The sequence below is a fragment of the Amblyomma mixtum genome, chromosome 10, assembly GCF_055824585.1.
Source record: "Amblyomma mixtum isolate Tamu chromosome 10, ASM5582458v1, whole genome shotgun sequence".
Taxonomy (NCBI): Eukaryota; Metazoa; Arthropoda; class Arachnida; order Ixodida; family Ixodidae; genus Amblyomma; species Amblyomma mixtum.
Window position 1 is genome coordinate 65,783,074 of NC_143021.1, and position 25,152 is coordinate 65,808,225.

Genomic DNA, 25,152 nt, shown 5'->3' on the forward strand with positions numbered 1-25,152 from the left:
GGCAAATTTCTTAGAGCATTGTCAAAACTGATCTTTTCACAGAGGAAAGAAGATGTATCAGATGTGGCTATCAAGCAAGCGGCCTGATAACATGTCAACGCCCCTTCTTCCTTTCCCTTTCCCTCGCTGCAGCCGCAGCTATAAATCTATGCGCAATAAAGGACCGGGCGTCTTTTCTGGCCTAGCTACTGATGTGTCGCGTCTCTGCATGAAGCGATCGATACAGTCAGTTGTCCAGCCAGTTCGGCGGATGCCCTTGGCGCTGAGGGAACCTCTGAGGGAGGAGCTGGAGCGCATGCAGCGAAGTGGCATCATTGAGAGGGTCCAGAAAGCGAGAGACTGGGTGAGCCCTTTGGTTGTCGTCCGGAAAAAAGACGGGAAAATACGGGTTTGTATGAACCCTAGAAGTATCAACGCTCTCGCTGTATGCACTCGTTATCAGATGCAAAGACGCGAGGACATAGAACCTGAGCTCGCCAGCGCTAAGTACTTCGCGCTCCTCGACGCAAGGGCGGGTTTTCATCAGGTACCTTTGGATGACTCCACAGCAACTATATGCACGTTCGGTACTCCGTTCGGGCGTTACCGGTTTTTGACGCAGCATGCATGTTCTGGTATAAGTGACGAAACATGGAATGCCAAACGTGATTCTTTCAAGAAATCTTGGAAGTGTGACCGGTGTAGCAAGGGTTCACGAAGCGATGACTCGGAGAGCCCCAACTTAGACAGCGACTTAGCAGCGCACTTGCTAGCAGTTCAGACCAAACTCGATACTCTCCTAGCTCTCCCTAAACTAGTAGACGCACTTGACTCCAGCGTGAAGTTCCTGTCAGACAAGTTCGATGAATTTCAGGATCGTCTTCAAATTCAAGAGCAAGCGACAAAAAAACTGGCCGAACGCATGGATCAGATAGAAAAGGCCGACTCTTCCAGTGAACTGCAACAGATAATGCAAGATGTAGATAACCTGCAGTGGCGTAGCCGTCGCAACAACATTGAATTTCACGGCATTCCTGAAACTGAAAACGAGAACTTGCTCGAAAAAATAAATGAATTAGCCCCTAGACTGGACATTCAGCCACTAACTAAGCAAGATATCACCGCACTACATCGGCTTCCAGCGAAACAAGGCAGAACACGGGGAATCATTGCTCGCTTCGTCCGTCATGAACATCGTGACGCCTGGCTGGCAAAGCGACAGACACTAAGGAATGAACCTGGTGAGATGTTTATGTGCGAAAACATGACAAGGCTTTCCCGTAGTCTTCTGACAAAAACAAAGGAATGGGCGAAGAACGCAGGCTACGCTTTTGTATGGCACACGAACGGAAAAGTGCTAGTTCGAAAGAAGAGCGGTGATAATGCTGTGGTGATTCGCACGGTTCAGGATCTTGATGATCTGCAGTGACTATTCCTGGCAAGTTTGTTTTTCTTTGAAATTTTTCTTCCACAATGAAAAACCTGCCCACACTTTCAGTTTTTCATCTTAATGCCAGGAGTTTACGCAACAAGTATGATGAAGTAATTTCTTTTTTGTCGGAACCGAATCATTCCTATGACATCATTTGTTTTACAGAGACTTGGTTCTCATGTGATGACGAGTGTTTTTCACTTTCCGGATATGATATTGTATCTGCATGTCGCTGTAGGAGGCGTGGTGGTGGTATCGCTGTACACATACGACCAAAGCTTAATTATAAGGTACTTCCGGAGTTCAAGATAATTGGCAATAATTATGAATGCATAGTTATTCAGTGTCGTGGTATGATTTTCTCTGTCATGTACCGTCCTCCATCAGGTGTTCTCAGTTACTTTATGCAGTTTACTGAAAAGATACTTGAACTCAGTGTTCAGCTGAAGTCTGAAAGCGTTCTTGTGGGTGATTTCAACCTGAATGCTTCCCTTGACAATCAAGCCTACTTACAATTCAAAGAGTTATACGAGTCTTATGGTTGCTCCAACGTAATCACCACACCGACAAGAATTACACCAAGTTCCCAAAGTATTCTTGATCTGTGCGTTACAAGTTTCCCTCGTGAGAATGTAAAATCAGGCACCCTGGTCTGCAGTTTAAGCGATCATTTGCCAATATATTGTGTGTTACCCTGCAAACACACAGTCGCCCCCGAACACAAAGTACTAATTAGAGATTACTCCGAGTACAATGTTAACAAGTTTAGGGACATGCTGACAAATGTTGACTGGAACATAATTTTGGAGCTCTCGAACCCCGATGCCGCTTACGACGCTTTCCTTTCATGCTTTGTATCTGCTTATAACACATGTTATCCCCTCAAGCCCTGAAAAAAGAACAAAAAAGTACGAAAGCTCTGGATTTCTCGTGAACTGTTTCAAAGAATCAAACAGAAAAACAGACTTTTCCAAACATTCTTGCAAACAAAAGATGAAAGTGACTTTCACGCATTCAAGAAAGTACGAAATCTGCTTAATTCAGACTTAAAAAAGCAAAGCTCGAATACTACACACATAAATTTACACAGGTGAACGGTAATACACGACCGGTATGGCAAATCATGAGAGAGTTAATCTATAAGAATGCAGAAACAAAAAAAAAGTGAACTTTCGGAATGCCGATCTGTCTGAAGCAGAGGTTGCAAACCTGTTTAATGAGCATTTTCTTGCTGCTGGTGCTCCTTTAGCCGACGCAACAAATGCACCTTCTTCTACACCTTGGGAAAAGTATGTCACTGCAAGCAATCCTAATACAATATTTTTGTCCCCCACTGATTTTAGCGAGGTGCAAGATATAATTATGTCTTTAAAAGACGGTTGTGCATCTGGCACTGATGAGATCAGACCAAAACCACTGAAGGCTGTGAGTCAAATAGTTAGTACTCCTATTGCACACATCTGCAATCTTATAATGGAAAAGGGAGTTTTCCCAGCCAAAATGAAACTTGCTCGTGTGACGGCTATACATAAGGGAGGCTCTTTCGATGACGTGAACAATTACAGGCCGATCTCTGTGCTTTCTGTATTTTCCAAAATAGCTGAGCATATTATAAACAAAAGGCTTGTCGGATTTCTAACCCCGCAAAATATTATCGTAAGGCAACAGTTCGGCTTCCAGAAAAACAAATCGCCAGAAACAGCACTACTTGGAATAAAAGATGAAATTCTGCACAATATCGAAAACAAGGCACTAACTCTGGGTATATTCCTCGATTTTAGATAAGCGTTCGACAGTGTACAACATGATATACTAATAAAAAAGCTTCAGCATTACGGTGTCAGTGGTATAGCTGGTACTCTCCTCATGAGTTATTTAACTTCACGTGAGCAGTATACTGTCATCAATGGTGTATGTTCAGAGACACTCTGTTGTATCGTGTACCACAAGGGTCCATCCTAGGGCCAGTCTTATTTCTCATCTATATTAATGATATTGTAAATATACCGGGTGCCTCGAATTTGGTTTTATATGCGGACGACACCAATGTGTTCTTTTCGGGTAGGGCTTTAGATGCGCTGTTCAGGGAGGCAAACAATTGGATGTTGGGCTTAACCTCATGGCTGGGAAGTAACCGGCTCTCATTAAACATAAACAAAACAAAGTATGTACTCTTTCGCTCCAAAGGTACTGAAATGTATACAATTCCATGTTTAAAATTTAATGGCCTGGACATACAACGGTCTTCTACTACCAGATTTCTAGGTGTGACATTCCACGAAAATCTCTTATGGAATGCTCACATCCACACACTTAGAACTGATCTCTCTCGTGCCTTAGGCATCTTAAACAGACTGAGGTGTTACCTGCCAGCTTCTATCAAACGACTGGTGTACTACTCCCTTATACATTCACGTTTTAGCTATTGCTCTCTTGTGTGGCAAACCACGACGAAAACAAATTTAGATTCCCTACTATCAATACAAAAAAGAGCAATACGCGCTATCAGTAACTTAGAGCTGTCCTCTAGTTGTGCGCCCTACTGTAGATCGCATGGAATACTCCAAATGCCTCAGTTCTACAAATACAGACTAAGCCTGGAAGTTTACCGCCAATACCGGTTGGATAAATCTACCTTTGAAACAAAATACCAGGAAAAAAGAAGTGTGTACGATTTAAGAAAGAGCATCATAGTCAAGCCCCGAGCTCGAACCAACTTGGACATCAAAGATTAAGCTGTCAGATAGCAGATTTATTAAACAACTATCCCGTCATTCATGACCTGTTAACCGAAAATCTTTCATTAAGTAGGTTTAAGAAAACACTGAAGGGATTATTCTTAAAGGAAGACTAGTGTGTTATGTTTTCATGTTTTTCTTTCTTGTTTTCAATTTCATGTTTCATGTGCTTCAAGTTCGATAGTTTCCATGTATTTTATGTTTGGAAGTGTTTTGTTAACATGTATTGCTAGTAGAAGTTGCTGCACTTATTCTTGCACTCCGTTCCTGTACATATTCTTGCACTGTAAAAAAAATATAATAAGGGGGTTGGGGGATACAGTTTCATCTAAGACTTTTCTCTGCATGTAAACTCTGTTGAAACTCTGCATGAGTGTCAAACCGCTGCTTGCCACAGGGTGGCGTGACGTCGTCAGGCACTTTTCCGCCTTTTGTCACGTCCCCCATTTGTATTGTTGTCTTGAATAAAAAATGATTGATTGATTGATTGATTGATTGATTGATTGATTGATTGATTGATTGATTGATTGATTGATTGATTGATTGATTGATTGATTGATTGGTTGATTGATTGATTGATTGATTGATTGATTGATTGATTGATTGAAGCGGGCGAGTTGGTGATACATAGTGGCGCTTGTTCCTGTGTATTCTTTCTTTCGTCCCCGTTTGACAGCGCTTGTTCCTGTGTATTCTTCCTTTCGTCCTCGTTTGTTCGCGCTGTTTTTTTTTTTTGCATAATGACACGGAAGATGTTCAAGTCCACGCGGTTGCAGTCATGTCAACCTTAGTAAGCGCAAGAACACTGGCCCGTCTGGCCAAAGCAACGGCGAGTGATCAAGGTGACGTTGTGGGAATAATGACGCCATTCGCGTCCGAGCTGTCATTGATTAAAGGAATTGTATTTAAAGGCCGTAAAGTTGTAGTCCCGAAGTCAATGCGAAAGGAAGTTCTTGAACGCATTCATGAGGGACACATGGGCTTGAACAAGTGCCAAGCAAGAGCCAGGGGCCTAGTGTTCTGGCCGGGCTGAACTCTGGTATCAAAAACCTGTTGCAGAGTTGCGCAGTTTGCCGCAAATATTCCTACAAACAGCAAAGTGCGCCCTTTATGATCAGACCTACACCGGCCCATGCATGGTACCGCGTAGGCGTCGACATTTTTCAGTACGGAGGGAGCTCGTACCTGTTGGTTTTCAATGCCCATTCGAACTTCCTGGAAGTGGAAAAGCTGACTCGTACAACATCCAGTGCCGTAATTGAGAAGTTGAGCGCCATCTTTTCAAGATACGGCATTCCAATTGAAGTTCACACGGACAAAAATTAGGATGGGCGATTAAAAGGAATGAAAAATAATAGCGCCCCGACCGCAGCGCTCAAAGCACAACGGGCAGTCCACACGGACAATGGGCCTCAGTTTTCGTCTTATGAATTTGCTCTCTTTGCATCCAGGTACGACTTCAGCCACGCCACGTCGAGCCCCGAGTTCTCGCGATCGAATGGACTCGCCGAGAAGGGGTTCAGACTGTGAAAAGAATTCTAAAGAAAACGGAAGAAACAAAAGAAGACTTCTGGCTCGGGTTCCTCAACTACAGATCCACTCCACTCTAAGATGGCTGCTCCCCTGGTGAACTCTTGCAGGGCAGGAGGCTTCGCACTCTGCTCCCAGACTTCAGGCAGCAGCCAAGCACACCGGTATTGAAGCGAGCCCAGGCAGACTCTCGGGGGAGAACGTTACCACCTCTGAATACCGGCGATGTCGTGAGAGTAAAGGGAAAGACATGGAATCGCCAAGCTCAAGTTACCGGAGCAGTTGCACCGAGGTCTTGTCGAGTAGTTACCGAGGACAACAGTGCTACGTCGCAACAGACCGCATCTGCTTCCAACTGGTGAGCTGTTCTAGCAAGAAGCCCCCGAATGTGACGACCGGGAGAGCGAACGAGTGTGTGAAGCACTGCAACCCACGGCACCTGCTGCAACCGGAGAGTCGCCTGTGAGCTCAGAGAACATTCCGCAGGCGCCGCCGCCCGTGACTGCTACTGGACCGACTGTGAGCTCAACGCCTCCGCGGGCTCTTCCATTGCGCCGATATACCAGAGATGGGAGACCACCGCAGCGCCGGTACGACCACAGTTTCAACCAAGTACTTCGCATCTATTCTCCACAGGAGGGAAGATGTATCGGGAATGACGCACGTGCCATGCCTGGTGCGGCCATTCATCGTGCGCGCGCCTTGAATGCCACACCCCTTCGGCTATAAAAGCACTGTACGTTCAGCAATAAACGGCATTCGTTCGCTGGCCACCTCGACTGGTACAGCAGCCATCGCCTGACCTTTCGCCGCTGCCGCGCGATACTGCGCATGTGCGCCGCCGCTACCGCTGCGCGCGCTGCTCCTCCTTGGCACCGTTTGACCTTTCGATGCAGCCGCGCACTACTTAAAAAGAAACTGCGTCTTAGGCTGCGAATCGAACCAGGGCCTTTGGCATTTGAAGCGGAGACGCTGCCACTCCGCCACGAAGGCTCAAGGTTCGAGCATGAATAAAGGCGCATCTAGGGAATGCATGGGTCTCATAAATGAAAATAAAGGAATAAAGAATGAGGAAGAAAAAAATAAAAATCAATACAGAACAAAAGAAGGAAAAGGGAACATAAAAGGACAAAAACAAAGAAAAACAATAAAAATAATAAAATAGCATTTCATAAAAGTTATATGAAAAACTAAACAAAAAAACAAGAAATAAAAAATGAAATGCGGAAAAGTGAAATATGAAAAAAAAACAAGCACTGCGCAAGAAAACACTTTCGGCTTGCAGCACTTTAGAGAGCCAAAGTGCCCTCTGAATTTTAACTGCGCCTATTTCCGCCTCCGCACAGGCAGTGTGTGGATGGCCGAAAGCCTCCACCGTTATCGTGGTGCTCCCAGTGCATTGTGCTAGCTTAGTATTGACATTAGCAACTAATCTCATTAATCTACTGCTACACAGGAACATGTAATGTGATTAGGTTCGAATGACATTCGCCATCGAATGAGTTAGGGGAACACATTCACATTCGACCTCGCACCGAATGCGTCCTCTGGAAGCAAGATACGCAGCGGCCCCGCCGCGGTGGCTCAGTGGTTACGGCGCTCGGCTCCTGACCCGAAAGACGCGGGTTCGATCCCGGCCGCGGCGGCTGAATTTCTTAAAGGCGAAATTCTAGAGGCCCGTGTGCTGTGCGATGTCAGTGCACGTTAAAGAACCCCAGGTGGTCGAAATTTCCGGAGCCCTTCACTACGGCGTCTCTGATAGCCTCAGTCGCTTTGGGACGTTACACCCCAATAAACCAACCAACCAGCAAGATACTCAGCAGGAACAAGGGAAGCGAAAAAATAATGTGCACACTGCCAAACCTAGAAAGTGCATTTATTTAGTTGTGCTGAAAAAAAAGTTAATGTTGGTGGGAATCTGTTCACACTAGAGACTGTCGTGTATAGCTATTACTCTCGGTCTCAGCAGCCTACAGCAGCGGCCGAGCGTGAAGCAGCGTCTTCCCCGCGACCGTCGGTCATTTTGGGACGCGTGATTCTTGCTGGTTGGCGTGCCATGTTCGTTAAGCAAGAAGGTACTAAGGACGCAACTGAGCAGTTCACCTTTTAAGGCGAAAGCCTTTAATGTCTCATCGTTGTAAGCAGCAGTTGTCGACAGAAATGTCACGCTTTTCAATTGGTCGAAACGGTCGTGACGTCAGAGTGCGCGAATTTCAAACGGGGCCAATTGTACTTTGGCTAGTAACCATGCAACCAATTGAAGGGATCATGTAGTGATGCTCCAAGTAAGTGGGACTGAGCTTAGTTAATTGCTTAATTACCTAATTAGCCTAATTAACTTTTCTGGTCAGGCCATATAAATAAACAAAACCGAGTAGAAAATTGGTCGAGCTCGGGAATCGAACCCCGGTCTTCGGAGTGCTATCCACTCCGCCATGCCACCTCGATGGTTTGGAATGAACAAAGGCGCGTCTAGTGAATACCGTGTCTTCACTCACTCCTATCCTCCTCCCTTCCCTTCCGGCGAGGTTTAGGTGTCCACCGAGATATGAGAGACAGATACATTTCCTTTCCTCAAAAACAATTTACCGACGAGCGAAGCGTAGAACCGAATGGGCGATGGCGTTCTATGGGCACGCTGGCAGCGTTGCAAGACGCTGTCGCGTTCCACTTAGAGGCGAAGCTTAACATCTTAACCACACATCAGTGACCGCACTTTAGGTCAAAAAAGTGCCCCCCTGAATTTTGACGGGTGTCCACCGAGATATGTCAGACAGTTACTGCGTAATTTCCTTTCCTCAAATACAATTTTAAGTTTCTTCATTACGGCCCATCTTTGTATTTCTTCTTTCACTCCCACTTCCTCCCTTCCTCTACGGTGCGGTTCAGGTGTCCACCGAGATGACAGAGAATTACTGCGCCATTTTCTTTCCTCAAAAAGCGTTGCTTTCAAAGGGAAACGCATCGCGCCGAACGGGTGGTGGCGTTCCGTGGACTCCCTGGCAGCGCTACAACACGCTGTCGCGTTCCAGTCCTATAGGCGAAGCTTTAGCGTCATTAATTAGCAGTTAATTAGTATTCAGGCATTAATCAGTAATTAATCATTAATTGATGATTTGTCATCACTTAGTAATTAGTCCTCAATTACATGTGACGCCCCCAGTGCCACAGAAGCAGTCAAAGTGGTGCGGAAAACGCTTTCGCCTCTACGCACTTTAGACAGTCAAAGTGCCCCCTGGATTTTTTTGGCAGTCATTTCCCCGCCATGTCAGCCATTTTATTTGTTTACATTTATCGGATTTGTGGTTGACTTTGTACTTGGCTTGACTTTTGATGGCTAAAGTGGTGCAGATTGGCCGCAAATAATATTTTAAGCTTATAATACGGCACGCAAATGTTCTCACCCCATTTTGAAACACTGCACAACACTTTCAAACATCTTTTATGCGCGCTGATGCCGTTCAGTTGGACTATTTTTTTTTTTCACTGATCGTCGATGCCATCATTTTCGAATGACATTATTTTTTTCCTGTGTAGCACCGAAAGAGAACAAATGATATTCGATGCATCGAATGCCATTAGGTTCGAATGACATTAAATTTGCTAGTGTGACAGGGATATTAGTGTCCTTTGGCTTAGGGCCGCACGATAAGATATTGTCTTTGATTTTATAATTACAAAATTTAACGACAATCGGTCTGTGCTTGCTTTCAACAAAGTGATCTGTTCGATGAGCCCTTTCGATGCTTTCAGGTGGAACATTTTGGTTAAGATGAGACGAGAAAAATTTGCGCACATTGTTTTTCAGATTCAGACCAGCTCTCTGTTGCGGAGACATTTATACCTAGAATAAGCAAATTAATACTGCGGGACCTATTGGAAAAATCTTCAAAACAGGCCTTAAGATGAGCAACGTTCCTGGTCAAGGTGTCAACACACGATGATGCGTTTGAATCACCAGCCCTTGCGGCCAGCCGTGAGGAATGCTTGTCGTTCTCTAGTGTAGCGATTTTGCCCAGTAAACTTTTTAAGGACGTACTTGTAGCGTCCTGCTGTTGTTTAAGCATATGCATAAGCATGATCCAGCTCAATGTCTTTAGAGCCTGCTTAACAGTATGCCGGCCCGCGAGCAATACACAGCCCTGAAAGCTGTGTATTGCTCTTTGGCGGTGTTGTCAAGACACTTGTACATGTCACAACTAAATCTATTTCCACAGATTGCAGCTCAACTAAAACAAGATGGCCAACAGATATTACGTTAATGTTGTGTTCTCTGCGCTGTTCTAGCTTAGTAAGATGAGTGGGATGATCGGTGAAGGCAAGCCAGATTCCTGCTCTAAGAGGCGCGAAATAACTTGTACACGGAATCGAAAAGCAATGTCATCTATGAGATTCCAATTACTTGTCGATTCACGAACATAACACAAACGGGACGATACTTCAATGGACGATAGCGAGCACCACAGGAACGTAGCGAGAACCACAGGAACGTCAAGGGCAATTTCCCGCGCGTTGCTCGCAGAAGAATGCAGGCACTGTAGGCAATGCAGGCCAAAACTATTTTGGAAAGAGAGACGATTTCCAAATAGCTCTTACTTGTTCCAGTTGGCAACTGAACATCTACCTGCGCTTTTGCACTAGATATGGAATCCGAGAAAAAGCACAATTACTGCTACCAACATGATTACACCCATAATTAACAACCATGATGTGCCAGTCATATGAGAGAGAACGTAATTTTTTTTCTAAACACAGGTCTCCGTTGGCCCCGCCGCGGTGGCTCAGTGGTTACGGCGCTCGGCTGCTGACCCGAAAGACGCGGGTTCGATCCCGGCCGCGGCGGCGGAATTTCGTTGAAGGCGAAATTCTAGAGGCCCGTGTGCTGTGCGATGTCAGTGCACGTTACTGATCAATTCGCGCTACAAGGAACATACACACGGAAACACAAACGGACGAAGCGCATACTTTCAACTAGTTTACTTGACAGAAACGTGTCGCTTTTATACAGAGTTGGATGGCACAAATGATCTACACACCAGATAATCAATTATGCATCTGAACCGCAACCTTCACCTTCCTGTCTACGATCTGGCCAGTGACCTTAACCAGTCTAATTCTTTATCTTCGAGAGCTATTGATGGTGTGCTGACGCAGTTTTCTGTTCCACAAGTCCTGATATTGAAGGCTTCAATTATTTCACGTTCAGTTTTTGTTTTCCCGTGACCAAGTATGGTGGTGTCATCCAGGTGAGGCTTGCATCCTTCTTGTTTGGTATTGGCGTGGCCTTGGATGGCTGCGTCACTGTGAGGAGGCTTCCATTTGGAGCAAATGGAACCCTCATGCGCTTCGTCCGTTTGTGTTTCCGTGTGTATGTTCCTTGTAGCGCGAATTGATCAGTATGAAGCACCCACTAGCCCCCGCTCTTGCATTGTTAACAGTGCACGTTAAAGAACCCGAAGTGGTCGATATTTCCGGAGCCCTTCACTACGGCGTCCCTCATAGCCTGAGTTGCTTCGGGACGTTAAACCCCAATAAACCAAACCAAACAGGTCTCCGTTGTTTAACGCGCTGTATATTTTTATGAGCGTAGCCAGTCGGTCAATCATGGTGAATACAAGGAGGGTACTGCGCACAAAACGACAAGGACAAGAAGATAACACAACAAGCGCAGACTCGCGACTAACTTTATTTGAAAACACGGCACTCCTTTTATAGTTTCAAAACTGTCACATCACACACATGATGAAACCAAAAACCTGTTTTCATTGTGATACAGTTTGATAGAAGGGTCACTTACGCAATCTTTATCCTTCTGTTTGATGCAAAACGCCTCCGCCAACTCACGCGCCACCTGGCTGGTCACGGCTCCTCCTCAAAACTTTTGTATCTGTCAGCAAAGGCAGGCAAGGGTTCTTGCGCGTAGCATCCGGGCATGCGCCACAATGCAGGGGTAAATTCGACCCTGTCCCTGATTTCATGGAAAGCTGGTGTTCCCTTAAGCGCTCATTCAGACATCGGCCTGTCTGACCGATGTATACCCTGCCACAGGTGAGGGGAATCTGGTAAACGACACCCGTCTGGCACCTGACAAAACGAGTGGCATGACGCTTCTCGCAGTCCGCTTTCCTCTTCCCTCCGGACATGACCTGAGGGCACAATGAGGCCAACTTGCATGGGGCGGTAAAAACTACCGGCACGCCGTACCGTTTCGCCACGTTCTTCAAGTTGTGGGAAATTCTGTGAATATACGGTAGAACCGCTGGCCTCATTTCCTTAGAACGGCCACTATCCCGGCACGTCCTATTTTTCAGTTTGCGCAGAAGCTTCTCTGCCGCTGCAACAATGATTGAAGCAGGAAAACCAGCCTTCGTCATCCTAATTACCTGATTATTGAGGTTCTCGTGCACCAGGTGAGCGCAAGACTTAGACAAGGCGCCCTGCAGGCAATAGGTTCAGATAGCCCGTTTAACATTCTTGGAATGTGCTGACCTGAACGGCAACAGGTCTTTCCGTGCACGTGGTAAGTACATCCAGCAAACGTGATATGGTGTTAAAGTCAGGTTAATATCTAAAAACTGTAGCTTGTCATGTTCTGGTAACTCGTGAGTAAAGGTTAGACCCTTCCCATGTCGTCTGAAAATCGATAAAAATTCTTCCACAATCACAGTGTGCGTCGCGCCAGGTCGATCTTTAAGAAACACTAAATAGTCATCAACGTACCTAAATATTTTCAGAGTAGTCTCATCGTCAAAATAGCGCACCAGATCACAGTCAATGCTGGACAACAAGATGTCAGCCAGTACAGGCGCCACACAGGAACCAATGCAAATTCCTTTGCGCTGAACAAGGACCTGATCGTTAAAAGATACAAAGGTAGAACCAAGATAAAACTCAAGTAAAGACATAAAATTGTTCAGCGTTATACCGCAGGCATTCTGAAAAGCTATTACACCCCTACCTTCAATACAAGACCTGACGGCGCAAAACAGGGCATCGTGGGGTATTGAAAAGAACAGGTTTTCAACGTCGATTGACGTTTATCTCTGTCAACCAATTTATTAAAGTCATAGAGAATAGAACATGCAGATTGATTAAAAATTTGAATTGATTTCAAAGTAAAAATAATAATCATATGAGATGCCTCATGAAGAAATCTGTTTCCTTTTGGCAATGGAAGAGAATATGTTATCTTCACAGATCAAGTCCGAGCCAGTCGATTTGGCATAAACAAGAAGTTTCACCATGAAGCGCGATATCTTTTTATCTCAAACGTTTCCATCGTGGCTGGCTGCAAAATTTCGGTACGCAGGCCCCAGCAGCGTGGTAAATGACAGAGCTCACAACCGCGCATACAAGTGTATTAACATTGTACTAATGGCAGCCCCAGCCAAATTCATGGCGCAGCTAGAGGTTGACATTCACCTTTACTTCTTTCGTAGACTAAAGAAAGTCTGACAAAGGGCGGTCTAGCCAGTTGAAGTCGCAGTTACCCAGTACAGTGTAGAGCAGTGCGAAACACAAAACGGAGTCTCGACAAAGTAATATACGAAAAAAAATCAATTACAACAAAGAATACTATTGCCGCAAATTAAATGTACGCACAATGAGCCATACACACAGAGCAGTCAAAAAAGATGACACAAAACACTAAAAAAAATTCGTGCAGTCAATTTGAAAAAAAAAATCATGGTCGCATGGTTAACGACGACACAGACAACCTCCTTGCAGTTCACAAGCGAGCATTACGAGCTATTGGGAAAATACAGTTATTGCACAGCTGCCGGCCTTTATTTAGGTCTTATGGAATACTACAAATAAGTAAACTGCACACATACAAACTATGTCTGGAAATATTACGCCAGTACAAACTAGACAAAATAACCTTCGAAACCACCTATCACACTAAACTTAGCACATATGAATTTCGGAAACAATGTATGGAAACACTACGCACAAATTACGGTTTTCAGAGGATAGGATGGCAAATTCCTGACTTAATTAATCAATACCCTATTATTCTGAATACTGCGCGTAGCACTACCTCTATACGTAAATACAAAATGTTAATTAAATAAATGCTCATAAATGAACCTTAATGATGAAAACTAAGCGTATGCATATACCTTGTGCATGTTTTGTAAATATTGCTATGGTCGAATTGTGGTTAAAGTATGCTGTTTGTTTTTACACCGAAAGCCAGTGTTTTGTAAGGATGTCCTAATATATTGAGTAAAAGTAATAAATGTGTGTTCTATCGTGTAATGCTTTTGTTGATTTTTGTAGCCTGTGGTGCCGCCTGTCATCCCGGTGGCGTGGCCTCGGCAGGCAATGTATGCCTTTTTCCACATCACCCTGGACAACCTCTCCGTTGTTAGAAATAAATTCTGAATGAATGAATGAATGAATGAATGAATGAATGAATGAATGAATGAATGAATGAATGAATGAATGAATGAGTGAGTGAATGAATGAATGAATGAATGAATGAATGAATGAATGAATGAATGAATGAATGAATGAATGAATGAATGAATGAATGATCTAGGTTAGCTTACTGTGGAATTGCTTTTTAATGTCTTTTTTAATTCAGTCTTGGAGAGGCTGAACTAGCAGCTTAAAGATAGGTTAATAAGAGCCACTACTAATTTCCCACTGATTAACACCCAGAGTTATAAAAAAAAAACAGATTGAAACGTTCGCCTGTGCTCTTTGTTTCGGTGAATTTTGGCTTCCATCATATGCATCTCATACCGCGCCTTCATTTCTAACTTTTACTTGTTTCAGGGCGGGAGGGGGGTATTTGGTAGCAGGACCATTAGGAACGATGGGATACAAACGATTGCTATTGATGTGCTGCAAGAAACGACACATGTAGACTAGGTTTGCGCTGTGTTGATTGTGCTTTCGATATAGTGGTCACGTTGGTAAGTTTTCTCGTCCGTGGTCACCCTCAACAGCTTCGATACCTTTTTTTTTTTACAAAATGGATAACTTCTGATAATTACTTAAAGCTGTGGTGGCCCAGAGAAGCGCACATAAACAAAATCTAGAAAAGCTATGATCGTAGTAAATAGACAAATTTTACTACGAAACGGGTAGGAGGTAAGCGATCCGATAAAGGCAACCAACAGTTTTACTCAGGTTTGAAGTAAGTTTGACTAAATGAGATGCCCAAAAAATTTATGTTGTTACTTGCTATTGTTTAGTGTTGGCTACTTCAGGTAGAGCGTGTAATGTACTGGAGCATTAATTGGTCTAAAAAAATATACCTGTTTTTTGACAACTTAAAACTGAAATTATTCGCCGGCATCCAAGCATACATCATCACTAAGTATAGCTTCCAAGCTAATATAGCTTGGAAGCTCACTAATATCATCACAAATCAAAGAAAACTTTGAAGTCTTTACTCCAGTGGACGCTCTTATTCTCAGCCGGGGCTTCGTACGAACGACATAATGTTTCTCCGGAGGTGGACGGTGAGTGTTTGGCAGGCGGCGACTCGGGGGGGAGTTGTTCCACTTTATTGGCCTTGTGGGAGGTGCTCGTAGACGAGATGATGGCGCTTCTGGACGGTAAATTTGGGTGCCGGGCGACTGCTACCTCTCATCCTCCGCGGCTATAGACAGACGCCGGCACTTTCGCACAGTAGCATTGGCACTGCTTCCGCAGCACAAGTTAGAGCGAAGCATATAAATGGCTCCAGACTGAGGTGGGCTAAAGTAAAGCCAATGAACGACATCCACATGTTGAGGCATAGTCTGCAGGTACACGCTTTCTAAGGAGTTTGAAATCATGATGTACGTTGTTTTCCGCACAAATCCATGAAAACGAAAAAGTATGACTAAAAGAAGGAACTTAATCAAACACAGTATGCCGGACTTCTCAGGCCTCCGCACCGTAAGTAATATCGATATCAGTTTTACAAGTTCAAAAGTGCGCTTCTTGTCGCTGAAGCAGTGCAACGAATGTTCAGCCGCGCCCATGGACGGCCAGCTCGTCAGTGCTGGCAGAGACGGATGCGGTCGCTGCTTGTTCGAACAAACAGCCGGGATGGCTGCAGAGGCACTGCACCCAACTGCCGCTGGCGCGCAGCCTAGGCCGAAACCGGTCTCCTTGCGCCGTCCAGGATGGGGATCACCACAACAACGTAGTACGGCTGCAAGGTCGACATCGTGACGCGCGCGCGGTCGGGCGGAGCGCGGCGCACAATACACCGGAAGCTTCGTCGCCGCGGAGTCGGGGCTTCCCGTCGGCTCAGGATAGGCCGCCTCTTTACTTGTTCGCTGCATTGCGTTTGCTTTCTTCGCGCTCCGAAAAAGGAAATAAAAATTAGTAGAGAAGATTATCGGCTTAGCGCATTATTCAGCGAAAGCAGGTTGAAATTAACGGCGTTTCCGGCGGTTAAGGTTGGTCTGGCGCATGCACGCAACGAGGACGGTAGCGATGGCACAAGCAAATTTAGGGACATTTTATGCGCACGACGATCCAACCTGACCGACAAGTAGCTACTCGACTTTGCTTTTCTATTTCGAGCACGTTTAGCTACATGGCTTCGCCTCTCTTTACGAGCATGTCTAGCTACTTGGAATTATCCTGGTTGTGTCGAGCGCGTTTAAGTACCTGGCTCCTTTGGCCACTGAGAGAGAGGGAGAGAAAACGTTTATACATTCCCCATATGAGTCCTCACGGGTGTAGCCCCTAGTCCAGGACGGCGGCTACGGCAGTTTGGTTCCGTTCGACCAGTGAAACCTATCTCTGGGCTGGACAGCGCTTCCTGCCACAGAGCTTTGCCCCTTTATTTCAAGTCAAATCAAGTTTATTTCATAGTTACAGTACATGGTTATGGGGTACATACATCAGGAGGCCCAAAAGTCGAAACTGCAAATACGTCTCCTATGGCTACATGAACAGTGTACATAAACCGGCGCATGCACAACAATCCGAGGTAAAAAAAAAGAAAGGCAAATAAACAGACAGAAAAAAAGCAGTTCGGTATATCGCTAATGTGTCTTTTTTGCACCACTCGGCCCCCCTTTTTGAGAAATATAATGTTCTCCCAGTGTTTTGCCTATATAACTATAGGTTAATGCTAATATATAAATCTTTTGTGAAAGAAAAAAGTAATTTTTTAATATCTTTAGCCCAACTACAAGAAAACGCCAGACCTCGCCTTACGAGGCACAAGGAAAAATGGTTTGTACCTACACCTCGCTCCTCATACCATACGCAATCTTTGAAATATATTACTCCCACATTACTCAATAGTTTAGAGTCGTCGAATTTCGATCCAGCATACGAACCTAAACATACCATTAGTCTGTTCTGTCGGCAGAAATTATTATAGTTGTCTTAGATCTTGTAATGTGAGACGTTTTCTGCGCTGTAATTATTGTACCCATGTCCCTTGTAGAAATTTACTGTCGCTTCAATTCGTTACATACTATGTCCAGAATGTCCAACACATTGTACTTCATCTATTTTTTTTCTTTGTTTTCTTTTTTTTGTGTTTGAAGCGTTACAAACTGTTGTCTGCCTTGCAATGTTGAATTTGTATTTATTTGTTGCGCTTGAACTATATTGCCTCTGTAATATGTATCTGTATTTATTTTTCCTTTGTTATGGTGATGTCGTTTCCGACACGCTGCAGTGCCACCATGTAGGGGGCCGGGGCCCCTGTCAAGCTGTTTTTACAGCTTTTAGTCCCGGCTCCTACCTTTTCGAAAGGAAAGGAAATAAAGAGAGAAATGAAATGAAATGAAATGAATGTTACATAGTGATTGCAAACACAGCAACGTGATTAAACACCTAAGGATTCAAACAAGTGATGTTTTAACATTTTTTTAATTTGTACAATGACATTGGGGATTTCAGTGAAGGGAGCAAATTATTCCGAATGGAAATGGCAAAGAACGATGTAGTTTGCTTTCCATCATTAGTCCGTACTTTTGGCAACAATAAATTGTTCGACAAAGCAAAACTCGTGAGTGTTATTATTAGTAATTATATTTTCAGGGACGAAATTAACACATATATACTTATTGATGACTTTGAAAAGAAAAACCAGGACCTGAAATTTGTGTAGATCTTCAAGGGGCAGGACATGTAGTGAATGGAATAAAGGTGCAGACGGCTGGGTAAAAGAAGAGAAAGTGAAGATTCTAAGTGCTTGTTTTTGCATAGAAATGAGTATAGAAAGATGAATTCTGTATGTGCTACCGCATGAAGTGATGCAGTAATTAATATGGGAGTGAATGAATGCATAATAGATTGAAAGCAACGTATGTAAGCTAAAGAAGGCCCTTGTTCTGATAAGAGCCCTTATTCCGAAACGAATTTTATTAACAACGCGGACAACATGATGATTAAACTATAGGTTCGAGTGAACAATAACACCTAGAAATGTAGCAGTATGTGTTTGCGGTATGGAAACATTATTGATAGATGCTGATAAATGTGGAGTAATTTTTCTATGAGGGGCGTGAAATACCACAAAACTGGTTTTAGACGGATTAATTTTAATACAGTTAGCGTGACTCCAGTTCTCTAAGGATAGCAGCAACGAGTCAAGATCTGTGGTTAATTCAGAAGACGTGTTACCAGTAGCCATGATGGTTGTGTCGTCAGCGTACAAGAGACATTGGGTTGTATTTAAGTGAGTCTGAAGGTCATTAATATAGGTTAGAAAAAGGAGGGGACCTAGAATTGAACCTTGGGGCACTCCTTTATAAATTAGTCTATGAGATGACAATGTACCTTCAATACGCAGGCTCTGGTACCTGTCGGATAAATAACTTTTGATCAGGGTCAACGCCGGGCCTGTAATACCATAGCTTTCGAGTTTAGAAAAAAGAATGCAATGATCAATATTATCGAAGGCTTTGGTATAGCATACCGCTGTCAGGTTGTGTTTTGATCTAGTCAGAAAAATATAAGAGGGCACTTTCCGTTGAATTCTCACTGTCGGACGCTTCATTGATTTTAGTAAGGCTTTCGATTCCATAAACCATGAAATTTTAACGCATAAACTTTCTGAAAACGGAGTCCGTGGAACACCTTTAGACCTGATCAAGTCATACCTACAAAACCGAAAACAGTCCGTCTATATCGACAAGCATCAGTCTTCTTTTCTGGCGGTACAAAATGGTGTGCCGCAAGGCAGCATTCTGGGCCCGTTGCTTTTTAACATCTACATAAATGACATTGTGCACATTCATGATAAAGCGAAATTTATCATATACGCCAATGATAGCAGTATACTTATATCTGGTCACGACATAAACAAGTTAATAGAAGAGTGCAATGTAATCCTTACGAAACTAGAAAACTGGTCCTCTTCTAATTGCCTCCAAATAAACCCTACAAAGACTAAAATAATAATTTTCCGTGCAAGGAACAAGCCATTCGAACTACAACGCGCTCCTAAATACGCAGGTCAAGAAATTAAAATTGTTGACAACCACAAAATCCTTGGAGATACTTTCTCGTCGCATCTCAGCTGGGATCAGCATGTGGAAAATATTTGTAAAAAGCTCTCTTCAGTAGCAGGTGTTCTATGACGATGTCGATGGCTTCTTCCCACTCACGTGAAAATTCAAATTTATCATGCTCTTTTCGGTTCCGTTTTGAATTACTGTAACTCTGTTTGGGCAACCACCACAAACACAAATGTGATAAAAGTACAAGTTCTGCAGAAGAAAATGATCCGCTACATTGCAAGCCTTCCTTATCTCTCTCCATCACGAAGTGCCTTTATTAATTATAAAATAATTCGTTTTGAACATATGTATGTTTTTCGCATTTTGAGGTTTTTTTACCATTCTTCTCCTGCTTATAGAGATTTCCTCGTACATACTGCCCATTTAAGGACCGCTTCGAATCGAACCCACACCCGAAATACCGATCCCTGGTATATTCCATGTTTTCGAAATAATTATAAACTTCAAACGCTTGAACACAATTTACCGACCACTCTTAATAAGTACAAAGTTTTCGCTAGTGTTAAACAAAGTGAGTTAAAAATGTATTTTGTTAATATATAGCCAGGTTGCATTTTATGTGCCTCTGTTTGTCTGCCGGTGCTATGTCTGCACAATAAGTGTTTTTTTTGGGGGGGGGGTCCTCTCTTTGTTTTCGTGCGTCTGTAAACTGCCATTGTTTTCATTGTATTGAGTCAATATGTCACTTGCTTCGTTGTGTTTGTTTGTTCTAACCTATATATCTTTGTAAACCTTTTTTTTGTGTTCTGTCGTGTACTGCCATTTGAGGTTCTTGGGCCTCGTCAAGCTGCTTTTTAGCAGCTTTTAGCCCTTGCATCTCTCTAGGATGTAACTTACATTCTCGAAAAATAAAGCGAAATGAAATGAATGACCACGTCTAAAACCGAATTGAAAAGGAGACAAGATATTAAATTTGGCGTAATAGGAATGTATTTGTATTTCTAGTAGCTTTTCTACAACCTTGCTTAAGAAGGGAAGTATAGAAATAGGGCGGTAATTCTGCATTTGTGATCGGTCGCCTTTCTTAAATATTGGAACTATCTTAGCCCGTTTTAATTGAGTAGGGAAACCTCCTGTTTCAAAAATGACATTGATAACGTGACAGGGAGGCTCGCAAATTAGGTTCTTGACACTTTTAATATGGGAAGAATGTATATTGTCTAATCCAGCACCTGTGTTATTTATGTTGCTTATTACACCTAAAACTTCGTGAGGCGTGCATGCTCTTAGAAAGAAGGACTGCGGCTGACGTGATAGAACAGGAACTTCAACGCTTTGAACTGTTTCAGAGCAGGAAAAATATTCACAAAACGCATTGGCTATTGGTAAGGGGTCGCGCAGAGCTGAATCATCTTTCTCGATAGTCTTAATAGATTGTTGACTAGGTCTCGTGTTTCTGAACTGATTGATCATTTCCCACTTTCTTTTCGCATTACTACTACATTCGATAAGCTTGGTTTCAAAAAACTTTTTTTTGCATTTTTAAGGGACTGGTTTATTTGTTCAGATAGAATCTTGTAGCGATGTAAAAGACGCGTATTAAACGGTTGTCGTTTTGTTTTTCTATATAAGTTCTCTTTTTTCTTCAGGGATTCCAGTATATGTGGGGAAACCCAGGGTGGTGGTGGTGGTGGAAAACATTTATTTACACATGCACTACTGGAGGTATTGCATGAGCTGACCCAGAGGGGGCCAGCCCTTACAAGTACTAGGTGGAGGTCCCTAGTTCGGGACCCCAGTGGCGTCGGCCGCCGCCCGGGCTCGCGCGACCAAGGCCCGTTGGGCCTGCAGGTCAGAGCAGCCGAGCAGGGTCGCCTCCCAGTCCTCCCGGGTTGGGTTGGGGTATCGAAACCCGGCGTATTCTACGTGGATGCCTCCGGCCCCCATCATGGGGGATGGTTCACGGCCGCAGTCGTCCACCAATCCAAAACAGTGAACGGCCTTACTTTCCGAGCCCGTGACATAACACACGCGGAGGATGTCGCCATTGCATTGGCTGCATCTGATTCCAATTCAAAAACAATTATTTCCGACTCGCGAGGGGCATGTCGGAACGTCGAGCAGGGCTGGGTACCATATCTAGCCTACCGCATTCTCCAAAACAGCGTCTACACCGGGGACCCCGCGCACCGGTGTATCGTTTGGGCTCCTGCTCACATGGGCCTTGAGGGAAATGAGGCAGCTGACGCCGCCGCCCGCGCGCTCTCTCACCGGACATTCCCCTCCGACCCCGACGATCAGGAACTCGAATTCACTCCCGCTTACTCCTTTAAAGACATTGTTTTACATTATCAATCTGGCCATGGTCTTTATCCCCGCCCGTGTAAAGGTCTCTCAAAGGCGGAGGAGCGGCTTTTGCTTCGCCTGTATACCAATACTTTGCTGTGCCCGGCAGCTCTCAAACACTTCGACCCTTCTTTCTCGGGCAGCTGTCCGCACTGTGCGGAGAAGTCTTCGGACATTTACCACATGGTGTGGGCCTGCCCCTCCAACCCAGGGACAGCGAGGTGCGCGATACCGTTTAGTCGTTATATGTCTTGTACAGGATGTAACTGCAGCTGTTATGAGACTTGAGAACATATCAATGGCCTGTTCAGCGTCTGAGCTTGAAAAAATTGCTGAGAAATCTGCCCGTGCTATTTCATCACTGTAAGCCTGCATATCTCGTTTCGTCTGAACATAATTAGTTTTGTAGTCATGATGGGGGTCAAAGTAAAAACCCCCCCGGATAGTGGTCAGTGATGTTAACCTCTGCTACTCCAACACTCGGCGAAAGCTCGACATAAGATAGAATAGTGTCCAACAAAGAATATGAATTATGCGGCACGCATCGGGGTCGGTATGTTTACAAGAGACTCAAATCCAAATCCACTAAAGCAGTTAATGAACTCTTCATAACCTGGGCATGTACCATCAAGTAAATTAATATTGAAGTCACCCAATATTAGCGCGTTCTTGTTTTCGATAGATGTTTTTTCAAGCGTAGCGGAGAAAGAGTCGCAAAAGTCAACAGTTGAACAGGAAGGGGAGCGATAAACAGTGCCCGCGATTATTTTCTTTTTGTTGTACTGAGGCAAAAATTTTCTATTTCCAGCCACAAGGACTCACACTTTTTCACGGTATTGCTTAAATCGTCCCGCCTGTAGTATGAGAGGGAGGATGAAACGTACATACATGGCAACGCCCCCGCGGGGACTGCTTCTGCGATGGAGAAATTCAGCATTGTAACCTTGTAAGCAGAACAGTTTTTCGTCTTCTGGGTGAAGCCAAGTTTCCGAAAAACAGATGATTGAAAAGTGATGGTTTGTTAACTGGAGGGAGGTAGCAACGTCATCGAAACGTTTCCTTAGGCTCCGGACATCAAAATGTACAGCCGAAGTAAGATTGTTTCCGCCTAGTTTATTTGCCAAATCTGAAGTTGAAAAATAATGCATTCACTCGATGGATAATGCGGTTGAAGTTTCAGAAAAAACCTGCAAATCCTTCTCGGATGTTATCCTGAAGACAGTGCTGTCTGTTGACTGACGGGCTCTGATAAAACAGTTGTTTGTCCAAATTAACATCCACTTTTTTTCTTTCTTTAGTTTCAGCGCCGGTGCAAACAGCCTTTTGTTAGATGGTGTGAGGTGTTCATTTACGTACAGAACATTTTCAGGCAGTGCCGAGTAGCCAAGACTTTTCGTTGTCAGCCGCGTCTTCCGAGCCTTAGCGAAGAACTCATTTCGCTTTTCCCGGGAACGAAACCACGCTATCATTCTTCTCGTCAGAACGTGTAGGAACCCGATGCACAACTTCAAAATCCTCAGTCCCAACAGCACAGCTGACCTCGTCGCCCACTTTCTGCATTATCTGGATGCAGTCCTCACCTTGTGTCAATGGGATGCCTTTTATTTCAAGATTGTTAAGACGGGAATACTGCTCCAGCTCAGCCAAACGGTGAGCGAGCTGCTTGTTGCTATCAGAAAGCTGCTTGCTGCTATCAGCAAGCGTTTTGCACTGGGCGTCGATGTCAGCTTGCGCGGTCTTTAGTTCCGGTCTTTAGATGAGCCGCCGCTGGCGATGCAGTGCTCAGCTCGGTCACGAAGAGGCTTTCCCGTGAGCATATGCGAGCATCCCACGGCGCACGCTTTTCGCGAACCTCCTTCGGGGACTCCTACGCACCTCGCGGCGTTGAACTCCGCAGTTGGGTCTGTTGAGGAACGGATATCTAGGTGGACTCCTTGACTGCGAGCTGGCGCGACGAGTATAGGTTGAAAAGAAGACTCAGAACAGCCAAACGGTCATATTTTTATTTTTATTTGCTTCCCTTAGTGGCCTGTTCCACACAACAAAATCATGCAGGCGGTTGAGTTTCCCTCTGGATGGTGTTGACTGCATGTAGATTGATGATATTATGCAAAGTCTTCCTGATTCGTAGGCGCTAAGTGGCCTTACTAAAAAGTAAATTCAGTTAAAATGTCATTTTTTTTTCTTTTCAACACAAAACGTGCCACTTCTGCTAGCCTGCTGCAGAAGGTACGACGTGTATCTGGGCCGCTGTAATCTGGAGAAGAAATGCCTCGACGCGTAACGAGGCGTGTCTAGTCTAGCGAAGGCGGCCCGGAACGCTGTCTTTTTTTGCGCTGGTCTCCAAGATGAACGCTCGAAACATGCGAAACCGAGGCGAAAGGAGGCCATTTTCCCCATCTTTGACGTCATGCTGTTTACAACAGGGAGGTGCCTATTAAAGAGTGAGCGGATGGGTTCTTGCTCTGTCCGCGCCACTACCGGCTAAGCTCATGTTGGGCGTCAGTCGGAGATCAAGCTGTAATCCTGTGCTTGCCTTCACTAGAAAAGGAGTGCGGCTATTTCTCTTCCCACGCAACAGCGCGCGCAGGAAAAAGTGGGAATCGTAGGTCAAGCGACACGCACGGAAGCCAGTAACAACTTCAAACGATGCGAGGTATAGCATGCGAAACGCTTCCATTCTAGAACAATTTTGGCTGGCGCATAATGCACAATTTGAGCACTGCAGTCTCATAATTACTGAAATTATCAGCATGTCAAGGGCGATACAAGTATACTGGATGGGCAAAGTGTACTGACAAGCGGCGGTCAACCTTGTGCCATCTGCTAAAACGACATGGCTACGTTCAATATTGCTACAACAGACAGCGACAGTTTCTATAATTTTTCGAACTCGTAAAAAGTCGCTCGAGCTCTCGATAAGAGTTATGAGACCTGTATAAATCTGTCTCATTTCAGTTTAACTATAACTGGCATGTATACGCTGCCAAAGTAGATGTTTTACGAGATCAAAAGACACGTTCCTGGAGCACATTATAGCATTTGAGCAGTAGTAGCGCAGTGCTATTGCTCGAATACTAGTACTGCAATTCTGTCATAACACCGGGGCTAGGCGGAATTTTAAGTGGCATTTGAGTCGAATGATATTCGACACTTCTAATGGCAACAACGTTGATGTGGCATTAGGACCGAATGGATTGTGCGGTGCTTCACAATCATTTCCAAACGCATTCGGAAGCATTCAAAACGCATTCGCTCGCTGTATAGCTGCTGCCGTCGAGTTTTGTTTTTGTTTTTTTTCCTTCGCTGCTTTTGAGTGGAACCAAGACGTGACAACGACTTCGGTGGTGGTCAGTGGACTGTGCCTATTCCGCCACAGAAGAACCGGTCGGTCGCAAAGGACCTTTCCCTAGTGATCTAGTGACCTTTCACCAGCCGAGCTGGCTATGAGTCCAATCAAGTTTTGATGTATTGGTTGCACAAAATAAAATGATGATGATGACCGACGACGACACCATCCAGACCGACCACTACAGATGTAATGAATTCTATAGTGAATAATAAGTAACTAGGAGCGGCTCTACTAATCCCTAAATTTTCACTTAAAAGGACCCGTAATTTTAGTAATTAAAGAATGCGCGCTGGCGTGACCCAGTCGTAATGGTTTGTGTAATATTATATGGCCTAGCCA

General features: G+C 44.4%; 1 protein-coding gene across 1 annotated transcript; it reads left to right on the forward strand.

Annotated features, from left to right (window-relative positions):
* The first annotated feature begins 250 nt into the window (after window positions 1-250).
* LOC149325992 (uncharacterized) lies at window positions 251-1,577 on the forward strand. Its single transcript, XM_089564447.1, has 2 exons — window positions 251-343; window positions 659-1,577. The coding sequence occupies exons 1-2, from the start codon at window positions 251-253 to the stop codon at window positions 1,406-1,408; spliced, it is 843 nt and encodes a 280-aa protein (XP_089420573.1). The 3' UTR covers window positions 1,409-1,577.
* The last annotated feature ends 23,575 nt before the right edge of the window (window positions 1,578-25,152 follow it).

What these genes read in the sequence shown, in the direction of transcription:
- LOC149325992 (XM_089564447.1), top strand. Translation starts at nt 251, where the DNA reads ATGCCCTTGGCGCTGAGGGAACCTCTGAGGGAGGAGCTGGAGCGCATG. An exon ending in TCCAGAAAGCGAGAGACTGG is followed by an intron (nt 344 to 658) that starts GTGAGCCCTTTG and finishes GATTCTTTCAAG; the next exon opens with AAATCTTGGAAGTGTGACCG.